We start from the raw sequence: 24,503 nt of genomic DNA, 5'->3' as shown, positions 1-24,503 counted from the left end.
CTGCAACGTGACCAACAGACTGAAAATGAGAAGATGCTGCTTTGGCAGAGGAAGGAGCTGTGGGTCCCGCTCTGCCGTGGTGGCACGGCTCGGACCTGGTTGTGCTCACACACGGTGTGTGGGCTGGCAGCTTGGGGACGTGTTGGGGTCTCATTTTTCAGGCAGGTGCAGGCTCTGGGGAATGCAACGCATCCACTTGCATTGCAGAGAAAGAGCGGGGGCCTGAATAGGAACATGGTTACCCAGGACAGTCCCATAAATACTGTAAAGCCTTTGTTGGAGTAAACTAATATTATTTGGAATTCCTGAGGGTGCAGCGAGGCCCACCAGAGCTTGTCCCAGCTTGTGAACATACTGCTGACAAACTCACCTTTTAAATGTAGAGCATTTATGCAGGAGGGGTACTAGAGAAGCAAGAGCATCGAGCATCGAACTACCCAGACTTGTTTTGAAAAAAAAAAACCAGTTTCTTGTGTGCAGTAACATTGCGAAAATGAGACATGAAGAAAAATCAATTCCCAGTCATGCATTAATCCCAATTTAGATCATTCTTTACACCCATGCCACAAACACAGTGGGGCAGCGCTGTGCAAGGGCAACCAGCCGGGTGGGCACTGTGGGGAGCCAAGGGATGAACCCCCATGGGCAACGTGTCACCACCACTGCCTGCCAAAGGGGAGTCAGGAGAGGGGGAAGCATTGTTTAGATAAAGTTAAGTAAATTTGATTATTTGAATCTTAAAACAAGGGGATAGAAAAAAAAAACCCAAGGCAGCATGACCAGTTCCCAGGGCAAATGCAGAAGGACATTTGCTGCAGAGGTACTGGTGCACACCTGTCTGCAGGGACAGCTCTGAGGGGCCCTGCCTCCTGCCAGCCTTCCTCGTCTGCAGTGCACAGACTTTTCCAGCAAGCACCAAAGTCCTCCTTGGAGATAAGAGCCAACCCCCAGCTTCATTTAGTGCTATTGAAGAAAATATGAATTCTACCTGAGGTTTTGTACATCTTTCTTTGTGTTGATACAACATTTTATTGCAGATACGGTTTGTGCAGCATAGAAAGGAAGAGGTTTTATTACTTTTTAAATAACAAAATCATCAAGCCAGGCAAGATGTCTGTTTTGCACAATGTGCGTATGAAGTCGTGTAGGCATGTGCTGTGGTTGCAGCGTATCCTGTATGCCTTTGTGCCTTTGCTGACCTCAGAAATGAATACACGTATACACTGCTACATGAAAGCCATGTAAGAGTTCTCGTATATCTTCTGAAAAAAGATAGTTATATGTTACTACACTTCTGACTTTTTACAGAAAATGGCATAAAGTAGTATTTTGATCAAATGTGTTTCCAAATTTTATGTAAAAAAAAAAAAGATCCTTCTTACCTCTCTCCCTCAACTCAAAACCAGGCCAGAAAGCCTCATAGTAGTGGGGACAAATAGACCAGTTCCACCTTAAAATGTAACCTGGAAGTTTATTGAAAAAGGCTTATTTGACATGGCACCAGGGGCCAGGACTTGATGATCCTGGGAGGCCCCTTGCTGTCTATATTCCTGTACAGCGATTAGACATTTAGGTCTGTCTGCCGGTGGTGACTCCCAGCGACTTCAATGGGGCTGTGCATTGGCACAAAGGTCCACCCACAGGGAATGCATTGTAGGAGTGGGGCCTTAAACATTTCTGGGGATCTTCCAATGGCAATTGGTGTTTAAAAGTACAAAAGCCCCTCAATGTCAGGCAGTTATGTTAATTTAGAGTGGGCATTCTGGTGGGTCGGGAAATGTGCTCCTGTGCTTCGTAGAGTGGAGGGCTGTTGACTTTTTTCCCTTGCCTAGCCACAAAATTGTTCCATTTACAAAAGAAAAAAATTATAGAAAGGAAACAATAAGCAACCCTCACTGTAACTCTGCATGGCAGAAGATAGCCTGGGAGACATAAGATGGCACAGTTGCAAAATCTTGGAATACTGACTCTGCAGTTAAGGATGGGTAAAATTACTCCTCCTTTTATATGAAAATCAATTCAGTTTACAAATGTCAAGTTGTATTTTCCTTCTGTGGCATTTTGTGCTCAAGTGCAGTTCCTAAATGGTGCATAGAAGCTGCCCTTGTAGGTCCAAGCACCAGCGTTTTAGTTACCTTTAATTATATCTACCCTATATAACTATATTATCAATGGATTAACAAGTTTATTTACCCATCTGCTGCTTTCAAGACAGATTTTCCTTAATGGAGGCTTTCCATTTTTACTGTAGTGCTTCTGTGAAAGTTCAGGGCAAATGCTTAAACCAAGTAATCCCATGTTCTCTAAAAAATATAAACTGAGTATGTAAGCAGATTAGAAGGGAGCTAAGCAATTGACTGTTACACACGTAGCTATAAAATTCAAAGACTATAACACTGAAATGATAATAATTCCAATTATTTTATAATATATATTATATATATTGCTTGCTTTCCAATCAGGGAAAAAACCCTGCCACCAGCCAACAAAAAAAGCCCTTTCTTCTCTTCCTCTTCGAGGTTTCTCACTCTTGCTGCCACATTCATTTCAACTGCAAGCACTTCAGACAGTTTTACATCTAAAATATCTATATGGGGCTATAAAGAACATGGCTGATGGGCATTTTCAGTATTAATCCACCTATCTAAACTGTCAGATTGTGCTAGGTCCAAATTTCAAAATGTATTTTTAAAAGTGGTGAGGAAATAAAATATTCTTTATGTTTTAATTCAGGTTTTATTGTTGTTGTAAAAGGGCTTTGTGAGCCCAGGGAGAATTGTGCCTGAGAACCAGCAAGTAAAAGCAATTGCTCAAGCGCCATAAAAACAGCCTGCCATCATTAGTCAAACGCAGTAAAATTCACCAAAGTTAACCAAACCACCTAAGTGATGAAAAATAAATGAGAATTTTCCAAAAGAAGCCCTCCATCTTTGAACAATATCCATTGTTACAAGCATTGTTTATCCTTTCCGTATTCCCTGTAAACAGCATAAAAAGCATTTCAGCATTTCAGTCATGAAGTCCTTGGTTTAGCACCTTTGTGATGTGAAAGGATGAGGAAGGAAGCAAACCAATATTTGGATGAATGTCTTGGTGTGGCAGAGTTAGGATTTGAGGTCATTTTAATCTAAAATCAGACAAAGTTTAACTAAATGCAAGGGTCATTTATTTTGCAGTGCTGGAGAGCTACGTGCTGGTCCTGGGAAGCTAATGTCATACTCTGTAAAGTGTTCATATTCAGGTGTCTGTAGTCAGAAATGCCAAGAAACCACTTTAAGGGGGTCCAGTATTGACACAGGCTCCAGTCTTGAAACTGTGGCATCGCAGAAGAGCTCCCGGCTGGTGGCAATCCCAGGGGACCACATGGAGATGTGGCAGGAGGTCTGGGCCAGCTCCCCCAGCCCAGCTGTAGGGTCAGGACATGGGCTCTTCCAGGCAGGGTCCTGAGGTGAAAATACGATGGAGTGGGTAGAGAGACCGACCACAATTTATTCTTCAAAGTCAGCCCACAGTAAGCGCTGAGGACAGACAGAAAGACTCCTGGGGCACAACTGTGCTCTCGCTGCTGCCTTCACACGCACTCTCTCCCTTTTCTCAAAACCCACCATTGCTGCTGGAAATTTCCCAGAAAATTAAAAGTGCTGCTTTGGCATAACTGAAGAGTTGCGCCGGCGCCAGCAGCCATGGTAGCTCCCTCTGCCGGACCCTGCGCCATGGCCGGTGCCCCAGCCCACACTCACACAGCCCAGGCGCTGAAAACAGCCAGGGTGGGGGTAGCTGCCTGACGTTATACAGGGCACCGGGTCTGACCAGGGAAACGTGAAATCAGGGAGGAGGGAAGGAGCGAGAGAGTGAGGTTGTGGGGTAGCTGGAGCAGCGCCCGGGCACACAGCCCCTGCGATGAGCCCAGGAGAGCCATAAAATCAGGGGGGTCAGCACAGTGGGGGGCCCTCTGCCTCCCACAGCCTTGCACAGCACTGTGCTGTTCCCGCAGGGAGGAGGAGTGGGGGGATGCGTGGGTTGGGCTGGCATTGGCAGTGCAGAGGGCTGTGGCTTCGCATCTCCCCCACACTGCCTGCCCTGCCTGTGTGCTGAACCCCAAACATCCACCCTCACGCTCGCCCCAAGGGGCTTTGTGCATGGCCATGCCTCTGCCCTGCATTTTCCTATCTCGTTCCACTGCAACTTCCCCCACCCCTACAGGCCCCCCCCCCCCCCCCCCCCCAAATTGCTTAGCTGGGCTGCAAAGTCAAGCTCTCAGAAGATGGGAAATGTCCTTGTGTGTCTGCTCTACAGTGCAGCAGTTAATTACATGCTCACTGCTTCATTCAGTGTAGATGTAGATGGCCCTTCTTCGATAAGCAACTATTCAGTAGTTTGTTTTCTTCTGTTGTTGAAATGTGTGGCCTCGTGCCCTGCTCGCTGTGCACTGTCTAACCTCTCCTCCAAACGGAATTAATAATTCCTCCCATTTGCATTTCGCAGATGTATTAGTGCAGTCATTTTTTAGATGAAGAGGCATTATTACTCACATTTGACAAACCAAGAAGTTCAGGTGCAAAAGAATGAATGGGCCACTGATTTTGAGGGTCCACTTTCATTTGTCATGAGCCTGATTTTGCAGAATACTTAGCGTTATTGAGAGCTTCCTATGTTCAGGCATAATTTTCCCATCTGAGCACTCAACACTTCTGGAATTGGGACTGCAGGGTCTCAAATCAGACAGGCCAGAACTGAAGGATGCATCTTCAGTGTGGCAGGAAAGCTGATGAAAATGATGTGTGAGCACCTTGCCCAACCAGCAAGTCCCAGTTTCACACTGGGACTTCTGCGGCAGTAGGTGGGAAGTGCTGGGCCACATTAATGTGTCAGGGCTGGGGACTGCCCTCACTCGTCACCTCCCTCTCCACTTCTACAACCATAAAGTAACCAAAGATCTCCTTTTACTTCACATTCCTGATTCAATCCCTGAGCAGATCCAGGCAGGAGTCTGAATGGGTGGAGGTCCTTGAAAGAGTAGGGAGGCCATGCAGGTGTATGATAGCATACCAGCACAGAAAGGTTGATTGATGTTTCACATGAAAGTGTTAAAACCTTAATAAAAGGAGTTGGTACAGACTCTAGTTATAGCATTAAAATGTTATAAATACAACTCCCAATCTGCTTCAGTGGAGGATAACAGCAAAAGGAATTAAATATTCAATTACTAGTGTTTTGGTAGAAATAAGAAAAATTGTTGGCAGACCAAGTGATTTTCTTACATCAGCAGGAAATTAAAGAGCGTCAGATTTACAAGATACAGCGAGGCAGCAGAGCTGAGGCTGGGTAGGGTACAGGTTAGAGCTGCGCGTAGACTCCTGATATACTAGTGATCATTTTTAATCAGTCCACCCACCTGGTTCCTTTTTCCTCCAAAAGCGCAGTTGCTGCACAGGCAGTGGTACGTTTTTAAAAGACGGGTTGGACTGGTCTGTGGAGGTACAGAGGGAATCACTGCACACTGCCAGGCACTTGAGCAGTGCTGGTTTCTCTCTCATTTCAGCCAAAACTCAGGCTGTCCCACCTGCCTTCCACTCACCTGTCCCTCTGAGCTGCGGCAGTAGTCCTTGTGACCTGCAGTACAGAATATATTCGGTCCAAAGAGAGCAGAGAAGCTCTCTCTGTCTCAGGGAGAGAGAAGACCTGCAGCAGAGTCTTTTTAATGTACTTCTCCTTTGGGTGGTGGAGTTCCTTTGGGCTCGCAAGACTATGATCTGTTCAAGTTGGTTGCCAGCCTCTCCCCATGGTATTTTCTCGTACGGATTTGTTGCTGCAAGTAATGGTATAGACGGCCTCACCCTTGTGGTTGTTATGCTTGAAATTTGCAGGAACTTACAGATCTCATGAAGCAGCCCAGCTAGCAAGGTGCTGTTATTGGGCCACGCAGGGCAGACAAGGCAGCGGAGTGCTGCCACCTCCCTGTCCTGCTCAACTGTCCCATGAGTCTGCAAGATCCAGTGAGCCACCAGCTCGCTGTCCCGCTGCAGGGCCAGGGTTGTTTGGCAGAGGAGTTTGCACCACCCGTGCCTGTGCAGGGACGACTCCCAGGTGTGAATGCAATTCAGAGGGGTGAAATCATGGCTGTGTCCCTGCGTGCAGCAGGAGGGTGCAGCCTTTTTGCATTGAGGGTGCTGTGCCCATGAGCAAGGTCATCCCAGCAAGAAGCAGCTGCTGTGCAACCTTCCACCTTGTTCCGCATCCATGTCACCCAGCCTCGGCAGGGCCCTGAGAGCTGCTCGCCCCAACATGCTGCTCAGTATGGTTATGTAGGGCCACGCAGCCCCAGTGGACAGGAGCAGCAAGGGATCAGGTACCCCAACAGCTCTGCATGCCCCGCTCACTCGCAGCAGGAGCGTGAAAGGGTTGGCTTCACTGCCACGAGCATCTTGGCCACCACTGTTTAATAAAATCTTGGTCCTATACCGGCTTGTCAAGGCTTGGCGTTAGCTCCACAGGTGTGGGGAAGCACAGAGATGCAGCAGAGAGAGCTGTAGCAATTTGCAAACCTGCGTTTCATGGACCAGAAAGGCTGTTGCCTTAGAATATAAAAGCAAAATTGGTGAGGAGCTGTTACAAATACATATGCTGGCTGATAAAACAAATGTAGGTGATTTGTCTTTGTTCTGCACCAGCTTAAATACTTGCATCCCCTGCCATTGGCAATTTGTCTTGGTTCTTTTAAATTCCTAAGTGGATTATAATTTTTCTCGTGGTATTATTTGACAACAGTCATATTTCATGGCTTTACTGCATTCTTTGGATAGTTAGAATTTTTTTAAGGAACGGAGCTCAGTAAGAGGCGGCCATCTCCAGGGCACGTCATGTAATGCAGATGCTGAAGATGTAGCTGAAAATGTTCTTTGTATATTTATGTAGTTTTTATCCTCAGAAAACACACGATTTGACCTATGGTAGTTTACAGCGTCTAATGCATGTTATTATCCCAATGCTGGATGCAAGTCCTTTAAATGCTGTAGCATAAGTAAATTCCTCAGCACCTAATGTACTTCAGTGACTCTGGAATATTTAGTCTAAAATAACAGTGAATTCTAAATATAATGAGGATGTTTCAAAGCTTTTCAGATACTGATGGGCTCAAAAATACAGACATAAAACTTAGTGTCTTTGCTTATACCTATGCATAAATTCCTGTGATGGAGTATATTTGTATAAAAAAGATAGGGATCATTTCAGCATCCATTTACCTAGCTCTTAATATTATATTAGTGTTTGTTAGTTCGTATAAATATGCCATATCTAATTAGGTTAGTAATGATTGTACTTAGCATAGGAATTGCAGCAACATAAGGAGAAAATAATCACACATTGCAATATCAAAATAAACATTTCTGTCCTAAGAATGTTATCAGGTGATGTCATACCATCTGTCCTACTGTACCCGCTCGGAAATTTTGCTGCAGCAGCATCTGGTGCTTTGGCGAGCTGCACAGACAACTGTGGTAGCTTTACAGCTGCCTTTAACTTTGCTTTTATATTTAAACAGTATTAAGACTTCATGCTCCATGTTCCTATAAATGTGTTTGCTTTTACTAAAGTTTGGATACTGAGCAATTTGTATATTTTCCTGGTTTGCAGAATAATGTACAGTGTGTGAATTGTCTTGGGAATTTGCAGGTGCCAAACTGTAAAATACAGCTCTCCCTTCCTCTTTCACTCCAGAGCCACCTTTGGGCCTGGGAGAGAGACACCCTTTTGGGAAGGACACTTTCCTGGGCACAGGAGAACCTGAGCCCTCAGTTCTGTTCCTACCAAAATGTGGTTATTTGTACAACCTGGAACAACTCCAGCAGAGAAGAGTGAGAGAAAACAATCCCCAAATAAATAATAACCTGGTCGCTAACGGTGGGAACGATTTTTCAAGCCCTTGCTCTGAACGAGGGAGAGCAGAGGTATGCTTTGGGACTTCTCACATCCCCAGGGAGAGCAAAACGGCTGGGCCCTCTTAGGCAGGCTACAGGGGTGCTAAGGGAAGCAAAATGTTTCCGTTTATTTTTTCAGAGAAGGCTGAAGCACTTACCTCTACTGGGGAATTCTCATCATTCTCCTTGAAAAATGGAGATGTTTGCCTGATCACAGATAGGCTTCCGTTCATAGCTACGTTTGGTGACCCAGCCCATGCCCTGTCCTCCTGCACTTCACCCCGGTAGCTTAGGAAAGCAACAGGAGCAGGTTTCTGGACTCCCTTTCTTGTGTTCCTGGCAGTTCCCACGTACATAAGGCACTAGTACATTTTACTGAGATCTAAGTTTTTCAGTAGACAGCGAGATACAGAAGAAACGTTCAGCATGACTTTTACTTATTTACTCACAGTAGTGCAAGATAAATACATGACAACAGTGACAAAAAAACCCAAAAGTTTGAGCTATATTATTTCTCATATTATTTTCCATTTTTTGTTTTGTTAGTTTTGTCATGTTCGAATGTCTCTTTAGTCCACTCTTGCCACTACTGCATAAAGTAGCATGCTAAATCTGACCACGGACACTGTTCTGGTAGGCACTCATGGTTGCTAACCAGTACAACGATTTCCTGCGTCATGTGTAAATGATCAGTGTGCAGGCTAGACCAGTGCCGGGTGAGGGCTAGCTGGCACACGTTCATGGGCATACTCACTCCTGCCTGCATGCATTCAGCTCCCCGCTGCCCATTTATTTCTCTGCCATGCCTGTTTTCCTCTTCAAGGTAGAAACAGCTTCTCTGGATGAGCTCTGCCCCTTTTGGGCTCCACATGCACTAACTAAAGGCTGGGCAAGTTTTCCGCTTGTGCACAGAAGGAGCTGTGATGGCATTATTTTGAAAGAGGGCTGCAAGGAAAATCCCTGGAACCAGTGCTCTCAGACTTGGACTTGCTTGTGCAAACACCTTAATAAAGTGTTACGCTCTCCTTTTTCCTTCCACAAAATTAAAAAAGAAATACAACCCTGTAAAAAGCATGGAACATATCTCCGTTTTGGCCCCATACACAGATGAGTGTTCTCTGATTCTAAATTCAGATTTCACTGTGCTAGATGATTTTTAAATAGATTTCAATTTAATTTCCTAAGTGCAGAAATATAGCCAGTCCATTTTCTTTTCCCCAGAGATTTGGACATCTGCTAGGGAAGACTCTGCTTACACCGAAGGAAGGCTCTGAGTGGATGTTCAATTAATTTAGATTTGTCATTTCAATTTGTTGATTCGGCAGGTATATTGTAAACAAAATAGCTTAAATGAGGTCTGCTTTGGGGTTTTAAATATTTTATTTGTGCTTAGCTTTTGGGAATTGCTCCTTATATACAGCATCTGTTCAATATGACAGGGTTTTCTAGTGTTCATTGACTGCATGTCAGCTTTCCTTTAACTGAGTTAGCAAAATGTTTTGTGATCTGCATGGTTAAAAACTCCAATGTTTAATCCTGCCATTCTCGAGCTCCTTCACTCTGCTCATATGACACTGTGAGCTGCTGATCGACTAGCAGAGGGTATTCAGGGTTCGTCCTTCCGCTTTCATTTTGGGTGCTGAAAGGTGCTCTTGTCTTGGGGAAACGGCAGCCCCTAAAAGACCACATTGGACTCAGTAGGGGCTGCTGTGGACTTCACTGGGCCGTGGATTTCCCCCAGGCAGGAAAGGGGTTGCTGAGGTGATTCCCATGATTATAATGAGGTGTGATGGGATGAAGTTAATAAATAGGAAATTGAAGTTGAATGTGTTTTGGCAGAGATGGTCAGCTGTAGAGCTAGCTCCTGAGAGAAGTGGTAAAAGTTTGGCTTTTTAATATTACATAGATCAAAATACTGGAGGACATACAATGAAGACCATTTCTATCGTAACAGCAACACAGAGTAACTAGCCTTCTCGCTATTGTCATTCCGGGGTTAAAAGAAAATCCCTTCCATCTCTTTTAGTTAAGCGGCATTAGCATATGCTATAGATAGAGCTTTAGGGGTTTAATCGACAAACAAGAGGTATATATGTGTGGGCTTTGTAGCACTAGCAGAAATTCAGGCTCTGAGGACACGCAACATTAAAAGGCATGGTTTAAAGAGGTAGAAATAGGCTCTCCTTGTGAGTATATTCATCTTATTATGCTCTGCAAAGGACTCTCTATCACCGTGCTGCCGCTGGATCTTTCAGTGTAAATTACTCCCTTGAAGATGACCATGTTTTGTGGTTTGCAGTAGGGACACAGGTTTTTTGATGTTGACCCTTGTTCACAAGGGGCTACGACACAATCACTAAAGTTGTTCGTGGAAATCATACTGCAGAAAATCATAGTCCCAGGAGTAATGTGCGAGTCATTTAATCCATCAAAGCGCGCTACCCTCCACAGGAGCACATGCAGACCCATGCCATAATATACCTCTGTTCTTTTTGTACAGCACTGATTTTCCTGTTTCTTTCTTGCAGTACAATAAACACCTCTTCGTACACATTGGACACGCTAACCATTCTTACAGTGACCCATTGCTTGAATCGGTGGACATTCGTCAGATTTATGACAAATTTCCTGAAAAGAAGGGCGGTCTAAAGGAACTGTTTGGGAAGGGGCCCCAAAACGCTTTCTTCCTCGTAAAATTCTGGGTGAGTAAGACATGATGTGGAGAAACTCTCTTGTTGATAAGGCCTGTGTATTTAGGTATTTAGGTATTTAGCACTCTTGAGAAAATTGTGGAAATTGCTTCTGTCGCCATTTAAAAGCGGAAAGCTGTACATCCTTCAGGTAGGATGCTGGCCCAAAGCTACTCTTGTTGACAGCTCCACAAGAAGTCTGTGTTGCAGGTGACATGCAGAGGCAGATGTGTGCCTCAACTGTGCTTGACACAGCTGCAGGGCGGGAGCGAACAGGTAAGGAGAGCCCTTGTTTGTAAATGGGGAACTGCCATCTAGTGGTCCAAGACAAATCAGGGAAGCCATAGAAATGGAGGCTGCTTTTTCGTGTTTCAGATGTTGAACTCTTGCCAAATGCAAATAGTACGAGTCCTGCCATCAGTCCACACTTATGCAGATAGGACCAAGAAGGATTTGAACTGAGTGTGCAGCAGGATGACTGTGAGCCTGGGAGGGTTCCAGGGTTTTTCTTAAACATTTTTTGGTTGCTAGAGCACATTTGCTTTCCCCTTGCCTTTTTGATAGTCATCCATGGGACTCTGCTCCGAAAGTTATCTCTGTTCATATCAGTTGTGAGCAAGAGTGAAAAAAGAATTTGAATGGAAGGCTGAGATGTTGTATATTGATCTAGTTTTGATAAATTTCATTCATGCATCAGACTTTTCTTATTGCATTTACAAAATCTCATGTTAGTGATGCTATAGGTTCATCCAAAAGGATCATCAACTCTCCAGGCTGGACCTTATGCTTACACTAACGCTCTTTCTATTCATTAATTTGTTGGAGTATTTTCTGTGGTATACTTTTCACAGCAACAATTATTATCTAAACATTTTAAATTTGTCTTTTAAAACCTCAGTGAAAGGGACATATTCAGGGTCTAATTACAGGGTGGACAGGCTGATGCTGAAACCAGAAAAGGTTGATCTGGAATCACTGCTTATGATCAGATTTCCTGGTGTTTATTGCTTTCAGTTAAAGTTTATCTATGTGACCTGAAATACTCTCCAGTTTGTACATACCCACGAGTTTCTGTGGCACCAGATTTGGAACTGGAAACTGGGAATGAAGGAGACTCTTTTCTCAAATCTGGGTGTAGAAGGGATAAACAACTGAGCAGGAGCTGTGCTGGACTGCAGAGGAAATCCATTGAGAAATTCATGGGGCTTAAAACTAGGCGTGGGAGCTGTAGACCAAACATGTGAGGGCTGCCTGAGCAAAGAGGCCAGGAACAGGAGGTGGCAGAGAACTGGGAGCTGAAACACACCAGGCACCAGGAACCTGGAAAAGGCAGGTGAGAATGCAGGGTCAAAAAGAGGGAGGTAGTGGGAAGAGGGAACACTTGGGATGTAGGGATAAAGGCACACAGCAGAGACAGGTATGTAAGAGGTGGGAACAGGGCAAGCATGAGGGCAGAGGAAATCTGGCTGCAGAGGAATAGGGCTTGGAGGTTAAGGGTCTGTGACCACTAAATATATTTCCTTGCAAAACCTGGGGTTAAACTGAGGCCCGTCATTTCACCAATCCACTTTGCATAATAAATACTTGCAAAATCCACTGGTAAAATGAATGTCACCTCACTTGCCTGTTCTCGGTTCCCACAGAGAATGAGAAACCTCAGACTTTATATTAGACATGGAAAGAGCAGAGATTTGTGATGTGGTCATTGATATGTGTGTTGTATGTTCTGCTTTTTCTCCATGTGGAAACTGATTTTCAAGCATGCTGAATGCTCAAAGATGTATCTAAAGCCAGTAGAGATCTTCTCTGGATGATTAAGGTCTGTGTTGCACTCGTGATTTTGAAAATTCAAGTGCCAGCCTTCTCTGCTTGATCTCCTATAAGCAGTGCACACCTTTAACACTCTTGCCTCAGTTTCCCATCTGTAATATGGGATGATGCCATCCCTTCACCTCAGGTGGTCATTGAGAAATCAAACTCATGGCTGTTTATAAAGAATCAAGATAATGCCATGAAGAAAATGTTTATAAAATTAATAATTCTGTGTTCTGCACATGTTTTGAGTAGTGTGCGGGAAATAGGGACTGAGCCACACTGAATAAGGAAGACAGAGAAATATTGTATAGGTGCTCAGAGGGTGAGTGAGCAGTCGGGGAGCTAAGGACTGTTTCATGGTGCAGTTCAGCAATCATGATATGCAGGCAACTTCGACCCAACATTTCCTAACCTCACTGTGCCTTCCTACATAACGGTCTTTTAGTACAATTTTGTGTTGTATTAACTTAGAGATTAAAAAACATACAGTGCTAACATCCTGCTGAGTTATATATTAAAAATGTGGAGAGAATGCCTTCCTGAGCCATAACCTTAAAACAGGCCAGTGGATTTTCTCTGTCATCAAGTGAGTGAGGCAGAGGGAAGGTGCCGGAGGCAGTGTTTGGGTGTAGCGAGAGCCACAATGAATGCCCTTCTAGTAATAAACTTCATACCAGTGCCCCTCAGCTAGAAATATGTATAGGAAAAACAGAAGGTGGCTGTGTAATTAGTCATGAGAATTAGATCCTAAACTGTCAGCTCACTGTCCTTAATTTCTTTCACCCCAATAGGACATTTCTTCATAAAAAAGGTCGTTGTTCCCATTTTTATGGGGAGTGTTGAGAATCTGTTCTAAACAGTCCTATATTATCAGTGTAAAGCTGGCAAAGATTGCTGACAGTCTTTTTGACCCTATTAGTAACTTCAAGTTAATTAATATGAAAATAGATTAATTTATGTTTTCTTGTCCTTTTCTTTTAAATTAAATATCCACATCTGAATCAGTATCCACTCTCTCCTTATCATCTGCTACCTCCTCCTACTCTCAAAGTCAACTTCTCCCAGGTTCTGTTCACATTGTGTGGTTATTGCTTACTCACAATACTCTCTCTCACCCTTTATTTAACCATTTCCCCTTCCCATCCTTTCTGTTGTCTTCTCCCTTCGTTACCATTTAACCATCGATAGTTTGCTCAGCGCTGTAAGTGCACTGAGTGCACCCTAGCATTAGTGTCCAGTGACAGTCCACATTCTGGTGGAATTTGATTGTAACGTGAGTAAAAGACGAATATAAATTTTTGTTAGGTAAGTAAGTACAGGTGAGAAAGCACTGCAGGAGAATCAATAAAAGAAAAGCGGGGACTATGGGTGAAAGGAGTCAAGGGAAACCAGAGAAGGAAAGCAGGCAGGTGTCGTGACATGTGGAAGCTTGAAAGCAAAGGTGAGGATTTGATGCCAGAAGGGATGGTGACCCTGTAAACGGATTTAAAGAGAAGTCAGCATGTTGCTGGAGGCAGCAAAAAGGGTATTTTGTTTAGACATTAAATCTAGCATGGAAAGGAAAGATGGGAAATGGGAAGACCAGACCCAAGCACTCACATTGAGGATGACTAAGACAGAAAGTGGCTTAGCTCTGGTAGCCGGGAAGAGTACTCCTCTTGCCCTTTCCCATTTAGTTCTGCTTGAGGCTTCTCAGCACCGTGGTTTTCTCTGTGATAAAGGTAATAAGGTTTGATTACAAAAAAGTGGGAGGGGAAGATCTGAGATCTTGCAAGAAGACATTTGGCAATTGTGGAGTTGACTTTGCAAAGCATCACAGGTATGGACTACGAAGCAAAGTGTTGCTTTACTTTGCGGAGGTTTATTGGTTCATACAGATTGTATCTCCTGTGAAATACAGCCTGCTGCTGGGAATGGATGAGCTTCTGGCCTTAGTCCTGGTGACACATCTGGACATCACACTTTTGGGCCTCTTCCTACCTAACAGTGCAGGTGGTATAAAAGGGAGAGACTTCTCCTTTTGCACTGCCTCAACCAACCGTCACAGCCCTGCGAAGCAATTTCCAGGTCCTTGTCTTGCACCTTGAATGCAGTGACCCTTTGCTGCTGTTTATCCCAGGTAGTCACTGGGAACCAGAGTTCAGGGAAGTCACCCCAGAGACGGGCTTTTACAGTAATAGATAGAAGGAGCTTTACTTGGTATGTTGTACGCTCAGTACAATGAGTAAATAAGGAACAACGTACTAACGCTGTGGCACAGGAAATTTGTGTGACAACAGTACAAAACCGGAGATTACAGGGATATAAAATGAAAACAAAAATAAAGGCTCCTAAATAAATGTAAATGTTATTAGCTAGAACACTGACGAGGAATTCAGACAAGGCTGCAGAACATCTGCAGATGAAACCTTTCCCTGAGTGCATGTTGAGTGCACAATCCTGCTTCTGGTACCTTAGTTACTAACAAAAGAAGTCCACTCTGTGTAAAACAATCAGGTATGATTCATGCCTTCTAATCTTAATCAGAGTAAGGTTAGTTTGTTGGTTAGTTTGTATTTGAACTGTTTTTGTAATTTGAGACAAGCCCCAAAGTTTTCTGGTCTTTGAAGTTCTGATTAGCCTATCTAAAAGCTAAGTCAACACGTGTTGCCTCTGTTGGTTTCTTTTATTGGTTGAAGTTCTACTCCTATTGATATATTATGCCATCCCCACTGACTATTCACTACTATTCTTAAATTATCTAATACTAAATAATACATTTAGACCTCCTGAAAAAGTTCAAGCTAAATGATAGACTGCACCTCTAGCTTTACCCCAAAGTGTCTGCCTAAAATATTATTGCTGGCCTTGCCGCCTTGGCCCCCCAGTGCTGATTGCCCGGTGCTCTGCCTCCCCAGCTCTCCACTTTCTCCTGCAGGAGATTGACGGTAAGTCTGTCCCACTCACGCCACCTCCCTTTGGAATCCAGTATCGCTCAGCCACATCTCCCGTACCTTCATTTTGAGTCTGCTGTTACAATCACAGACATCTCCATTGACTCTGGCAAGGGAATTGCTCTAGGAAGGCACAGCGCATCATCTCCCATTATGCCCCTGCTAGGTTTGTTAGCTCTGTAACTTGCCTCTGTCTAGCGCTAGTTCATCTGGCAAACGCTTTTCACTACTAGGAGCACCTTTAACGTTAATTCAGCAGTACGTGTCTGTCCGCTGCAGCCTAGACTAAATTCTTCTGGTTTAGCTAATTTTTTCTCTCTCAAGTTTTGCCTCACCCCCCCCCAACAGCAGATTCTGAGGCAGGGATTCACTTTTTGCATGACTTCTCTATGTAAGCTACAGTATCATGCAGTGGGTCCATGCCTCTGTTGGGATCCTTAGTGCTGGGGTAAACACACCTTGCAATAATGTGGCCATGGGGTTTGGGTGTCTGATGCTGCCAAACACTCTGCGCCAAGCCTGAGCTCTGACTTCTGCAGCTACAGGAACAGTTATGGGAAGCAAATAGATCTGAAAGGCGGAGGGATGGTTTCTAACTAGTGACAGAAGGAAAAAACCAGCTGATATAAATTAATATTGGGCTGTCGAGCTTTCCACTAAGCTGATCCGCTGGCTTAATTTTAAATGTTTGCAGTAGCTTGAACTATTCTTCAAACCGGGGAAAGCTTAGTCAGAGCCCACTGCAACTCTGAAATAAAGACCCAAACTCATCTGAAGATGCATGGATGATATTAATTGATGTTTAAAATGAATGCCTCTATTTGCAGGAATCTGCAATGCAAACTAGGAGTTTTAGAAAGTAATGCATATTATAATTAGGGCAAGCTTTTAAAGATGCTTTGAAGTCCTAAACATTTTTGAAATTCAAATGTGGGATGGAAATAAAGGAATCTACACAATAAAGGGGCATTAAAATATGTCCCCCCAAAATTTCACTGTTTGATAGATGTAAATATATGCCATAATTAGTGGTAAGTAACATGAGGAGGATGGTTAAGTTTATTCCTATTCTTATTCAAAACAGCTGTGGCATGAAAAATAATGCTCCTTCTCTTTGTGATACACTGGAACAAACAATTTACCCATGTAATCAGTGTTCAGAAATGGCTTGCGCCTGTGGTCTCCTCCCACCCCCTCCTGAATTTATCCCCATGTGCCTCCAGCCGTCTTAAAAGGTGCAGAGATTCTTTGTGCCCTTCATTCATTCACACACACACAATTGTGGCTACTGCCTTTTTTTTTTTTCCTTTCTGTTTTTTACATGTAATTTATATTGCACAATCTAGACTCTTGGATTTCCCTCCACACACACAGACACACACATGCACACTCGCCAGCTTTGACTGGCAAATGATCTGCAGCTCACAAATGGGATCTGTAATGTGAATGGGTCTATGGCCAGCATGCAAATGTATGCAAAACAAATTAGATATGGAAGAAAGCAGACATCTATTTTCTTTTCCCCATCACAACCCTCTCGGCGCAGGGAGCTCACGTGGTGCCTGTGGAGGACCCCTTTGCAAATTGATGCAAGGGCATTAGCGCTTGAGGCTGGATAATGAGTGGAAGGGGCCGAGCAGCTGGGAAGCCAGAGCAGCTTGGCCTGTCCATCACAAGCCCAACCATGTGGCAGACCTGGACACAATTCCTGAGCTGCAGCGTAACGCGCGGTGAAACGTGCCAACCACCCAGATGCTCCCGTTGGAAAAAATTGCTTCACAATTTGGAATCTCTGCTCTTTGATCACTCTTTGGAGAGGAGGAGGGGAGGCATGATGCAGTCATATGAGTAACACACCTCCCTGTAGTCAGCAGTTGTTAAAACCTATATGTTGTTAATAAGTGACCTTATGTGCTTAATGTTAACTACTGAATGCCAGGGTAAATTGTTCTGGCCCTCCCCAGATCCCACTGTTTCCAGTAGGTGCTGTTTTCCTTCTACTCAGCAGGAAGGATTTAGACTCTTCTCAGCGATTTTTGCTGGAGTTGCTTTTTTGTTAGCCAGAGCTGTTATTATTACACAAGCGCTCTGCCCTCTGCCTTTAACACAGAGCCCGAGAGCTCTTCTGAAGTGAATGTGAAGAATAATTTTTCCTTTTTGTTCAATTTTTACTCTTTATTTTGGTTGCAGTCCGCTCTGTGTTGGTGCTTGCTCTGGCACACTGGCAGTGGCTTCTCTATGCAGCCCGTCAAACAGTCAGTGCTCTTAATATGTAATATTTTCAGTGCTACCCATTGACAAGCTATGCTTTATTAATGAATTAATCATACTCTTACACAACCACTGTAGATAGGGTGCCAGAAGGCTGAGTGCCTCTCCCGCCTCCGAATGCATTCAGCTAATATAAATCTCAGCTCTTAGAAATAAATCAAAATTAGAGTTTTAATCTTGAAATTTAAAAAAATATATATATTCCATTTGTATTTTTAAGTTGTTGGGGGGTTTTTCCTAAATTGTATTGATCTTGTATTTTTAAATTCAATGCATAAATGGACTCTTGTTCATCACACGTGATCATACCATAATATTTGAATATGCTATTTGAAATCATGCCAATATATTTGAAATAACCATTCAAAAGGTTATTTATCTGTATATGCTACAATAGTGCTCACCGACCCTAATTCCTGGAGCCATGGTTCAGAGCACAGTTGCATGAAAAGCTGTATGGAAGGGAAAGCTGGTTTACAGCCCAGGAAGACTTGCAATCTGAGTCTGAAATGCAAGAGAACAGCTAGAGACAGAGTACCAAGGAAATAAAGAGACCAAGCTGGTTGCACCATGTGAGGCTGCAAGCACAGCACTCCAGAAGCTCGACTGTTGTCACGTTTTTCACAGGGATCATTGAAAAAGGAAATTATAAGGAGAGGGTTAATTGAGGTTAATAAGATAAATTCCTATATTTCAATTTTGCTATTATTATACTTATCTAGTCTTGCCTCTTCTGTAATATGGCAGTGAACCTCACTAAGTAATGTCTGCCTCCAGACAATAAGCCTACTTGAACTATCTCTGTGAGTTAGATATTTAGCTTGGTTAAAAAAGACCCAAGTAATGGTGAGTCCACACGTTTGAAAGTGATGCCAGCATCTCATTGCCATCAGGGTTACCAGCCCCTGCCTTGTTTCTCAGTTAGCTTTTGCATAGCTTTAGCTTTCTGTCTTTTAATGTCCTTTTCTGCAAGATTTAATCAATCAGAAGACTCTTCCTCATGTAGCAACTTGTAGGCTATGACAAAGTCGTGGAAAAACTTCCCTTGGAAAAAGTAAGTAGATGGAGTTTCATTAGTCATTCACTACAAAGGATGTTTTCCAGACCTGAAATCATTCTTGTAAGTCTTTTCTGAATACTTTCCAATTTTCCAACATCCTTTCTAAAATGTAGACACAAAACCTGGAATCAATACTGTAGTAAGGAGCCTGCTAAAACTGAATACCAGGGTAACACATAACCTTATTCCTCCTCAAAGCTACATCTACAACTCTCAGTGCTCATTTTTAGCACAGCCTTTTTATTCTTTTTTTGTTGTTGTTGTTAGTCTCATAACCTTTTGGGAGGGTGAGGAGTGGGAATCCCCTGAATTTGAATTGTGACCCACTTTCATCTGTTAGAGAAATACAATTTTGCTTTCATGTGTATGTGTTTAGAGGAAGCCCTTCCTACTTAAGCCATATAATTAGCATAACAATATCATTAGCAAGTCTTTCACCATCATTTTGTAAACAAAGTTTTGTTTTTTACTAGAAGTTATAGTCTTTCTTTCTTTTCTAAAGGTATTCAACATGGAACAAAGTTTTTAACACCTGGTTCAGAATATTTCCTTGACACGACAATCCCCTCTTCGCAATGATACGCACTCCTTCTGGTATTCACGTAGTTGCCCTCTAGTGAAAAAATTGAACCCAGACTGAGAGGCAAGATTTGTTATAGTACATGAGAACAGACGAAATTCTTTCAGTATTAAAAGAGGCTTTGGTGAAGCTTTCATTTAAGAGCATTTGCCATTGCCAACTCTTACGATTTTTTTATGTCGGTGTTACCCTTTTTGGAGGAGTCTTAAAGCTTCAGCTTGCAGCAGTTTGTAATTAGTTGAACATGAAAATTCTGTCTTTCCTTGAAACCACCTTTATTGTGTGCTAGACTCAAAAAAACCCAAATAGCAAATAAAGATAATTCACATCTGTATTACCATCATGGGGTTTTTGCAACAATGTTGTGATTGCATAAGACTAAATCATGACATTCAAGTGATAATTTCAAGCATTCCTCACTCAAACATCAGGGCCCCAGTGTGTATTTTTTGTGTACGCGGGACCCCATGTGATGTCAGCAAGAGTTGGAAGAGCTGTGGGAGTGATCAACAGGGTGCTGGTGGCCACATGTGTTACTTTTCCAGGTTAAGTGTCAGCATGTAAATGCGACAAGTAGATTCTTTTTCTTTCAGTGGGCTTCAAAATCAGAAGGCAGCCGATAAAAAGTTATTCTTATTTTTTAACTTTATAAACAGTTGTTATTCCAGCTTGCAATGTAAGGTCTATGCAGTTGGCCTTTTCAACAACATGAAATTGTGAGGAGCATTTTAGTTCTGATTTATTAAGTATTTTGTCCCTATCTGAAAGGAAAAAAAATATGTTTTGATGGTAAAATTGTAATTGTGGTAGCAGCAGGAATAACCACTTTTTAAGAGATTACTATTATTATTGTTGTCATTGTTGTTACTATTGTTAACAACAACGCTACAACTGTTTTATCAGAAATCCCTGTTCTTCAGAAATTCCAGTGGAGCAGCTGTGGCATGGCTGATGGCTCCTACAGTTTGTCACATTTAGATGTTTGTCGTGTTTCGATTGCAAGCCAGCTGTGATCACAAATTGCTTATTTACTATTAGCTTAGAACAATTTCTTACAGCTCACTGTGAACACGCTGCTTTAGATGTACATTAAACATTAACTGCTGACCTCATGCAAAACATGTGCAAGAAACAAGGTGTAATAGCGATAGGATTTCTTTCTGTTATGCAAAATACGTGACTATAGGGCTGTTTGTGTTGCTGTGTGGAAAGCTCAGGAGACTTCTCCACTGATTAATTTACCAAAGCCAGCCTGAAGTAATCTTAGACCTATGTCTTCTCTGTACCACAAACTAGCTCAGTATGTGCTATTATCAGCACATTGCCTCAGAATGTTGTACCACAAATAAGGACTGTAGACACTAAGTAGAATTAATGAGTTCTTGCCTAGTTAAAAATTAAATAGCAGTTACAAATGACCTGAACTATATTGAAGGCAGGATTATAAATGGTCCACGCTAACTAGTAAATAAACATACCTGTAAACTGTTTTTTTAACAAGTGTCAAGGTAGACATGAAAGTATCTGTCAAATATTTTGTTACATTTCTATATTAGCAATAAAAACAAGCAGAGCATGACTTGCGAGTGAAACAGCTGCAAAAGTGCACTTCCCTGCTAAAATGCTCATCTCTGAGTAAGTTAAAAATTCAGACGATTCTTAGATGTTATGCTGCAGTAGCTGATCAGCTATTTCCACATAAAAAGAAAACCCTGCCCACTCTCTCCTTGGGCACCAAAGATGTCAGCAGAGCTAATGCCTGAATCAACAAATCCAGCTGCGGCTATCCCTAGACTCTGCCTGTGTCCATATTAGCGCTCTTTTAAGTTGAGGGCTTTTGAAAATGAATTCATGATGACAAAGAGCACAGTGGCAGAACAGCTTCAGTGCTGCTGGGGAGGCCGGATTCAGCATGTGACCTGTGCTGTTGCTTTGTCACCAAATTAATCATGCTGTGCACAGAACATGGATTTGGATATAAATAATTAAAGGTAGCACTGTTCCGCATTTGATCCTGCAAGTCTCACTCTCTGTTGCTAGATATCAAAGGCAGCTGGGCAGTTACTGAGGCTGCAGAGAAATACTGAAAGAAATCAAATACTTTCAGTAATATTTTATTGGTGCGGTACCACACAGCTCATGTGAAGCCTGAGTTGCGTCATACAGCCCTGTGAAGTCAAGTATTTTGCTGAATCAGGGCCATATGGCTTGACAGAGCCTTATCAGAGATCGATTCCCGTGTTGCGCAGCTGTCTCCCTTTGCCATGAGGATTTTGTTGCTTTAAGAAAGGAAAAAAGGAAGAGGAGAAAGTGTACGCTGGCCCCTCAGGAGCAGGATGGCTCAGTCGAGTTGGAGGCCACAGGGCAGGTTCCCTCCAGAGGAGTCAGCGCTGGAGCCAGGCTCCTCGCAGGGGATCATTCCCTTTGCTCCAGGGACTTCATCAGCTATCTGCCAGACAAGCACGTCACCTGTAGCCCAGAGAAATAGCGTTGTCTTCGTTGTTTAAAGTTTGAAAAAATTGCCACTTCCCTAAGGTTTTTACTGCAACAATTAGGCAGGTACTTTCCTGACAGACTGTGACTGTTGTCACTGTAAAACTCTCTCCTCTCTCCCTTATTTCTGAAAAGAACAGTGAGCTAATTACAGCTTATGCTACTGACATTGTCAAATGAAAAATAAAATCTTCAACATCTATTACTTTTTCCCAACAGGCTGATTTAAACTGCAACATTCAAGATGACACAGGAGCGTTTTATGGAGTCACTAGTCAGTACGAGAGCTCAGAAAACATGACAATCACCTGTTCCACCAAAGTCTGCTCATTTGGAAAGCAAGTAGTAGAAAAAGTAGAGGTGAGTGTTGTGATGGGATGTGTGGGGTGATTCTCTGGTTCCCTTTCACTTTAATTAGGGTTTTCTCTCGCTTGTCTTTACTTTGCTCTTACCTGTCTTTTCCTTCCTTCCTTCCTTCCTTCCTTCCTTCCTTCCTTCCTTCCTTCCTTCCTTCCTTCCTTCCTTCCTTCCTTCCTTCCTTCCTTCCTTCCTTCCTTCCTTCCTTCCTTCCTTCCTTCCTTCCTTCCTTTTTCCTTTCCCAGCAGTGTTTGGGTTCATTTTAAATCACTCTGTGAATGGTGACACTACAGTTAAGTAAAATCCTAGTTACCTGTTGCTCTGGAGACCCTCCTCCACCCTGCCTGTGGCACCCTTGGGTGAGGAACCTTCAGCTGACACCAGCACCGCCTCCTCCATCACCTGGCAGGAAAGAGCTGAAGCAAAACCGCTTTTGTTCCCATTTCCAAACAGTTGGCCAGCCACACGGCCTCTTTGGAGCCATACTACAGTGACGAGCTACCCTCTGTCATCTAGATTTTTTTAATTTTTTTTTAAGATTTTAAAGCCATGGATGGTGTACTATGTTTCACCTATAGCCACGCTTCTTTTATCTTACTTTATGCACAGAAAGGCATGCTTTCCCCAGTCACCAGCAGCTTTTAAATACAAAGTTAAAGATTTTTCTGAACATGTGAGGCCCTTTATTTATTTTTAACTTTTTTTTTTTCCAAGCACAGAACTGTACGGCATGGTCGGGTGGCTAATTGGTTTATAATACAGTGGTACTGCAGCTATTTAACTTCTTCTGCATACTAAGCCCCACATCTGTTATCTGCAGTATAGTTTTTGTACGGGAATTTTAGCCTAGAGCTGCAGGTTGAGCCTTTATAGATGTCCTGGTCACTATCATGTCCTTCTTGTACTAAATATGTTCTCTGTGCTTGGTGACCATAAAAAAGTTTTGCATCATTTCCATTATTCCAAGCTTAGAAAAAGCCAAAGAAAAAAAACCCCACAAGCCACTCAGTAGCTCATCTGAGCAATTGGCAGCTGGGCAGCAGGAGTCCAAGAGTCACAGCCCCTTGTGAGCCCCGGCGATCTAAATCAGTCTGGTTTTCTTCCGACTGTAGACTTGCATCTTTCTGTAATTCATAAATTGCCTATTAAATCATGCAATAATATAGCTATGTTTATATGTGTATATTTATGCATACATACGCTTATTTTTGCTGTTCCCTTTGCAGACTACTGTAAAATCATCTTACCACAAGGTTTTCTGCTTAATTCATTTTTACTTGACTTGAGCTTACCTTTGTGTAATGCTCATCTGTTCAGTGTTTTAATTCACGAGTTAGAGAACAAGTAGGGATATTATAACTTTTAATAATTAAGTGCCCTTGAATTTTTAGCAAGGCATTGCATAGCTTGGGCAGGGAGTTAGCAAGTAGCGGGGGGGGGGTGTCAGAGACACTTTCTCTTTTTTTTTTCTGTCTATGCAAAGAAAGAAAAAAAGCAGAATTAGTGTTCCCTTTTTGTTATTTCTGAATTATCTTATTCTAAATGAGGTTTTGGGTGGTTTTTTTTTTTTTTTTAGACTGAATATGCAAGGTTTGAGAATGGCCGATTTGTGTACAGAATAAATCGCTCTCCAATGTGTGAATATATGATCAACTTCATACACAAGCTGAAGCATTTACCAGAGAAATACATGATGAACAGTGTGTTGGAAAATTTTACGATTTTATTGGTATGGACTCACTTTTTATTCTTCCATTTCTAAAATACTCTCAGGCTTTGTATGGCTTGCTTAACTTGTAATATTTAGAACCAGTTTCCGAATCCCTTAGTCATGTTGCTTACTAAACAAATCATCCCATTGACTTCAGAGTAATACTCTTGGCATTGCGCACTATAGACACTAAGGATGAAAAGGCTAAGCTGGCTGAGAACGTGAACAAACATCTTTGTTACTTTCCAAAAATTCAGCTTACTGCTCTTTTTTTTCATGCAAGCCTCTATGTGGTGTTTGTAGCAAGCCTGAGGCAGTAACTTTGAACCATCCCGTTCACCCAATGTGTTCTTACTGAGATGCCGGTTAAAATACTGCAGATGTCAGTGGTGTTAATTAGTTCTTGGGCCGGGAAAGCATGCAGTAATGGATACACCCAACAGGTGCTCTAAAGCATGAAGAATGGTCCCCATAGCGGCCCTTAGGCCAGTTTCACCCCATTGCCCAGCTTGCTTTTGCTGTGGCTTTGGGGTGGCGCTTCAGCCAAGCACGGAGCCATGCGCCGCTGCTGCTACCGCAGGATTCACGCAGGACCAAGGGCTGGTGGCACAGGCAAGAGGGAGGGTGGTGAGCAGCCACATGCACCCCCTCAGCTGCCTTCTGGCAAGTGAGCA

At 42.9% G+C, this 24,503-nt stretch overlaps 1 protein-coding gene across 7 annotated transcripts in view; it reads left to right on the top strand.

Annotated features, from left to right (window-relative positions):
- The window catches only part of TEAD1 (TEA domain transcription factor 1), a 163,936-nt gene that overhangs the window by 133,235 nt on the left and 6,198 nt on the right, over positions 1-24,503 (top strand). For all 7 annotated transcript variants that reach the window (XM_054826606.1, XM_054826608.1, XM_054826607.1 and 4 more), the window contains 3 exons: positions 10,448-10,621; positions 21,981-22,121; positions 23,695-23,847. In XM_054826606.1, the coding sequence (XP_054682581.1) occupies positions 10,448-10,621; positions 21,981-22,121; positions 23,695-23,847 (468 nt within the window). The remainder of the gene's footprint in view (positions 1-10,447; positions 10,622-21,980; positions 22,122-23,694; positions 23,848-24,503) is intronic.

The sequence above is a fragment of the Grus americana genome, chromosome 5 (genome assembly GCF_028858705.1).
Source record: "Grus americana isolate bGruAme1 chromosome 5, bGruAme1.mat, whole genome shotgun sequence".
NCBI lineage: Eukaryota > Metazoa > Chordata > Aves > Gruiformes > Gruidae > Grus > Grus americana.
Note: the sequence above shows the minus strand (reverse complement) of the source record. Positions and strands in the feature narration are given on the sequence as shown.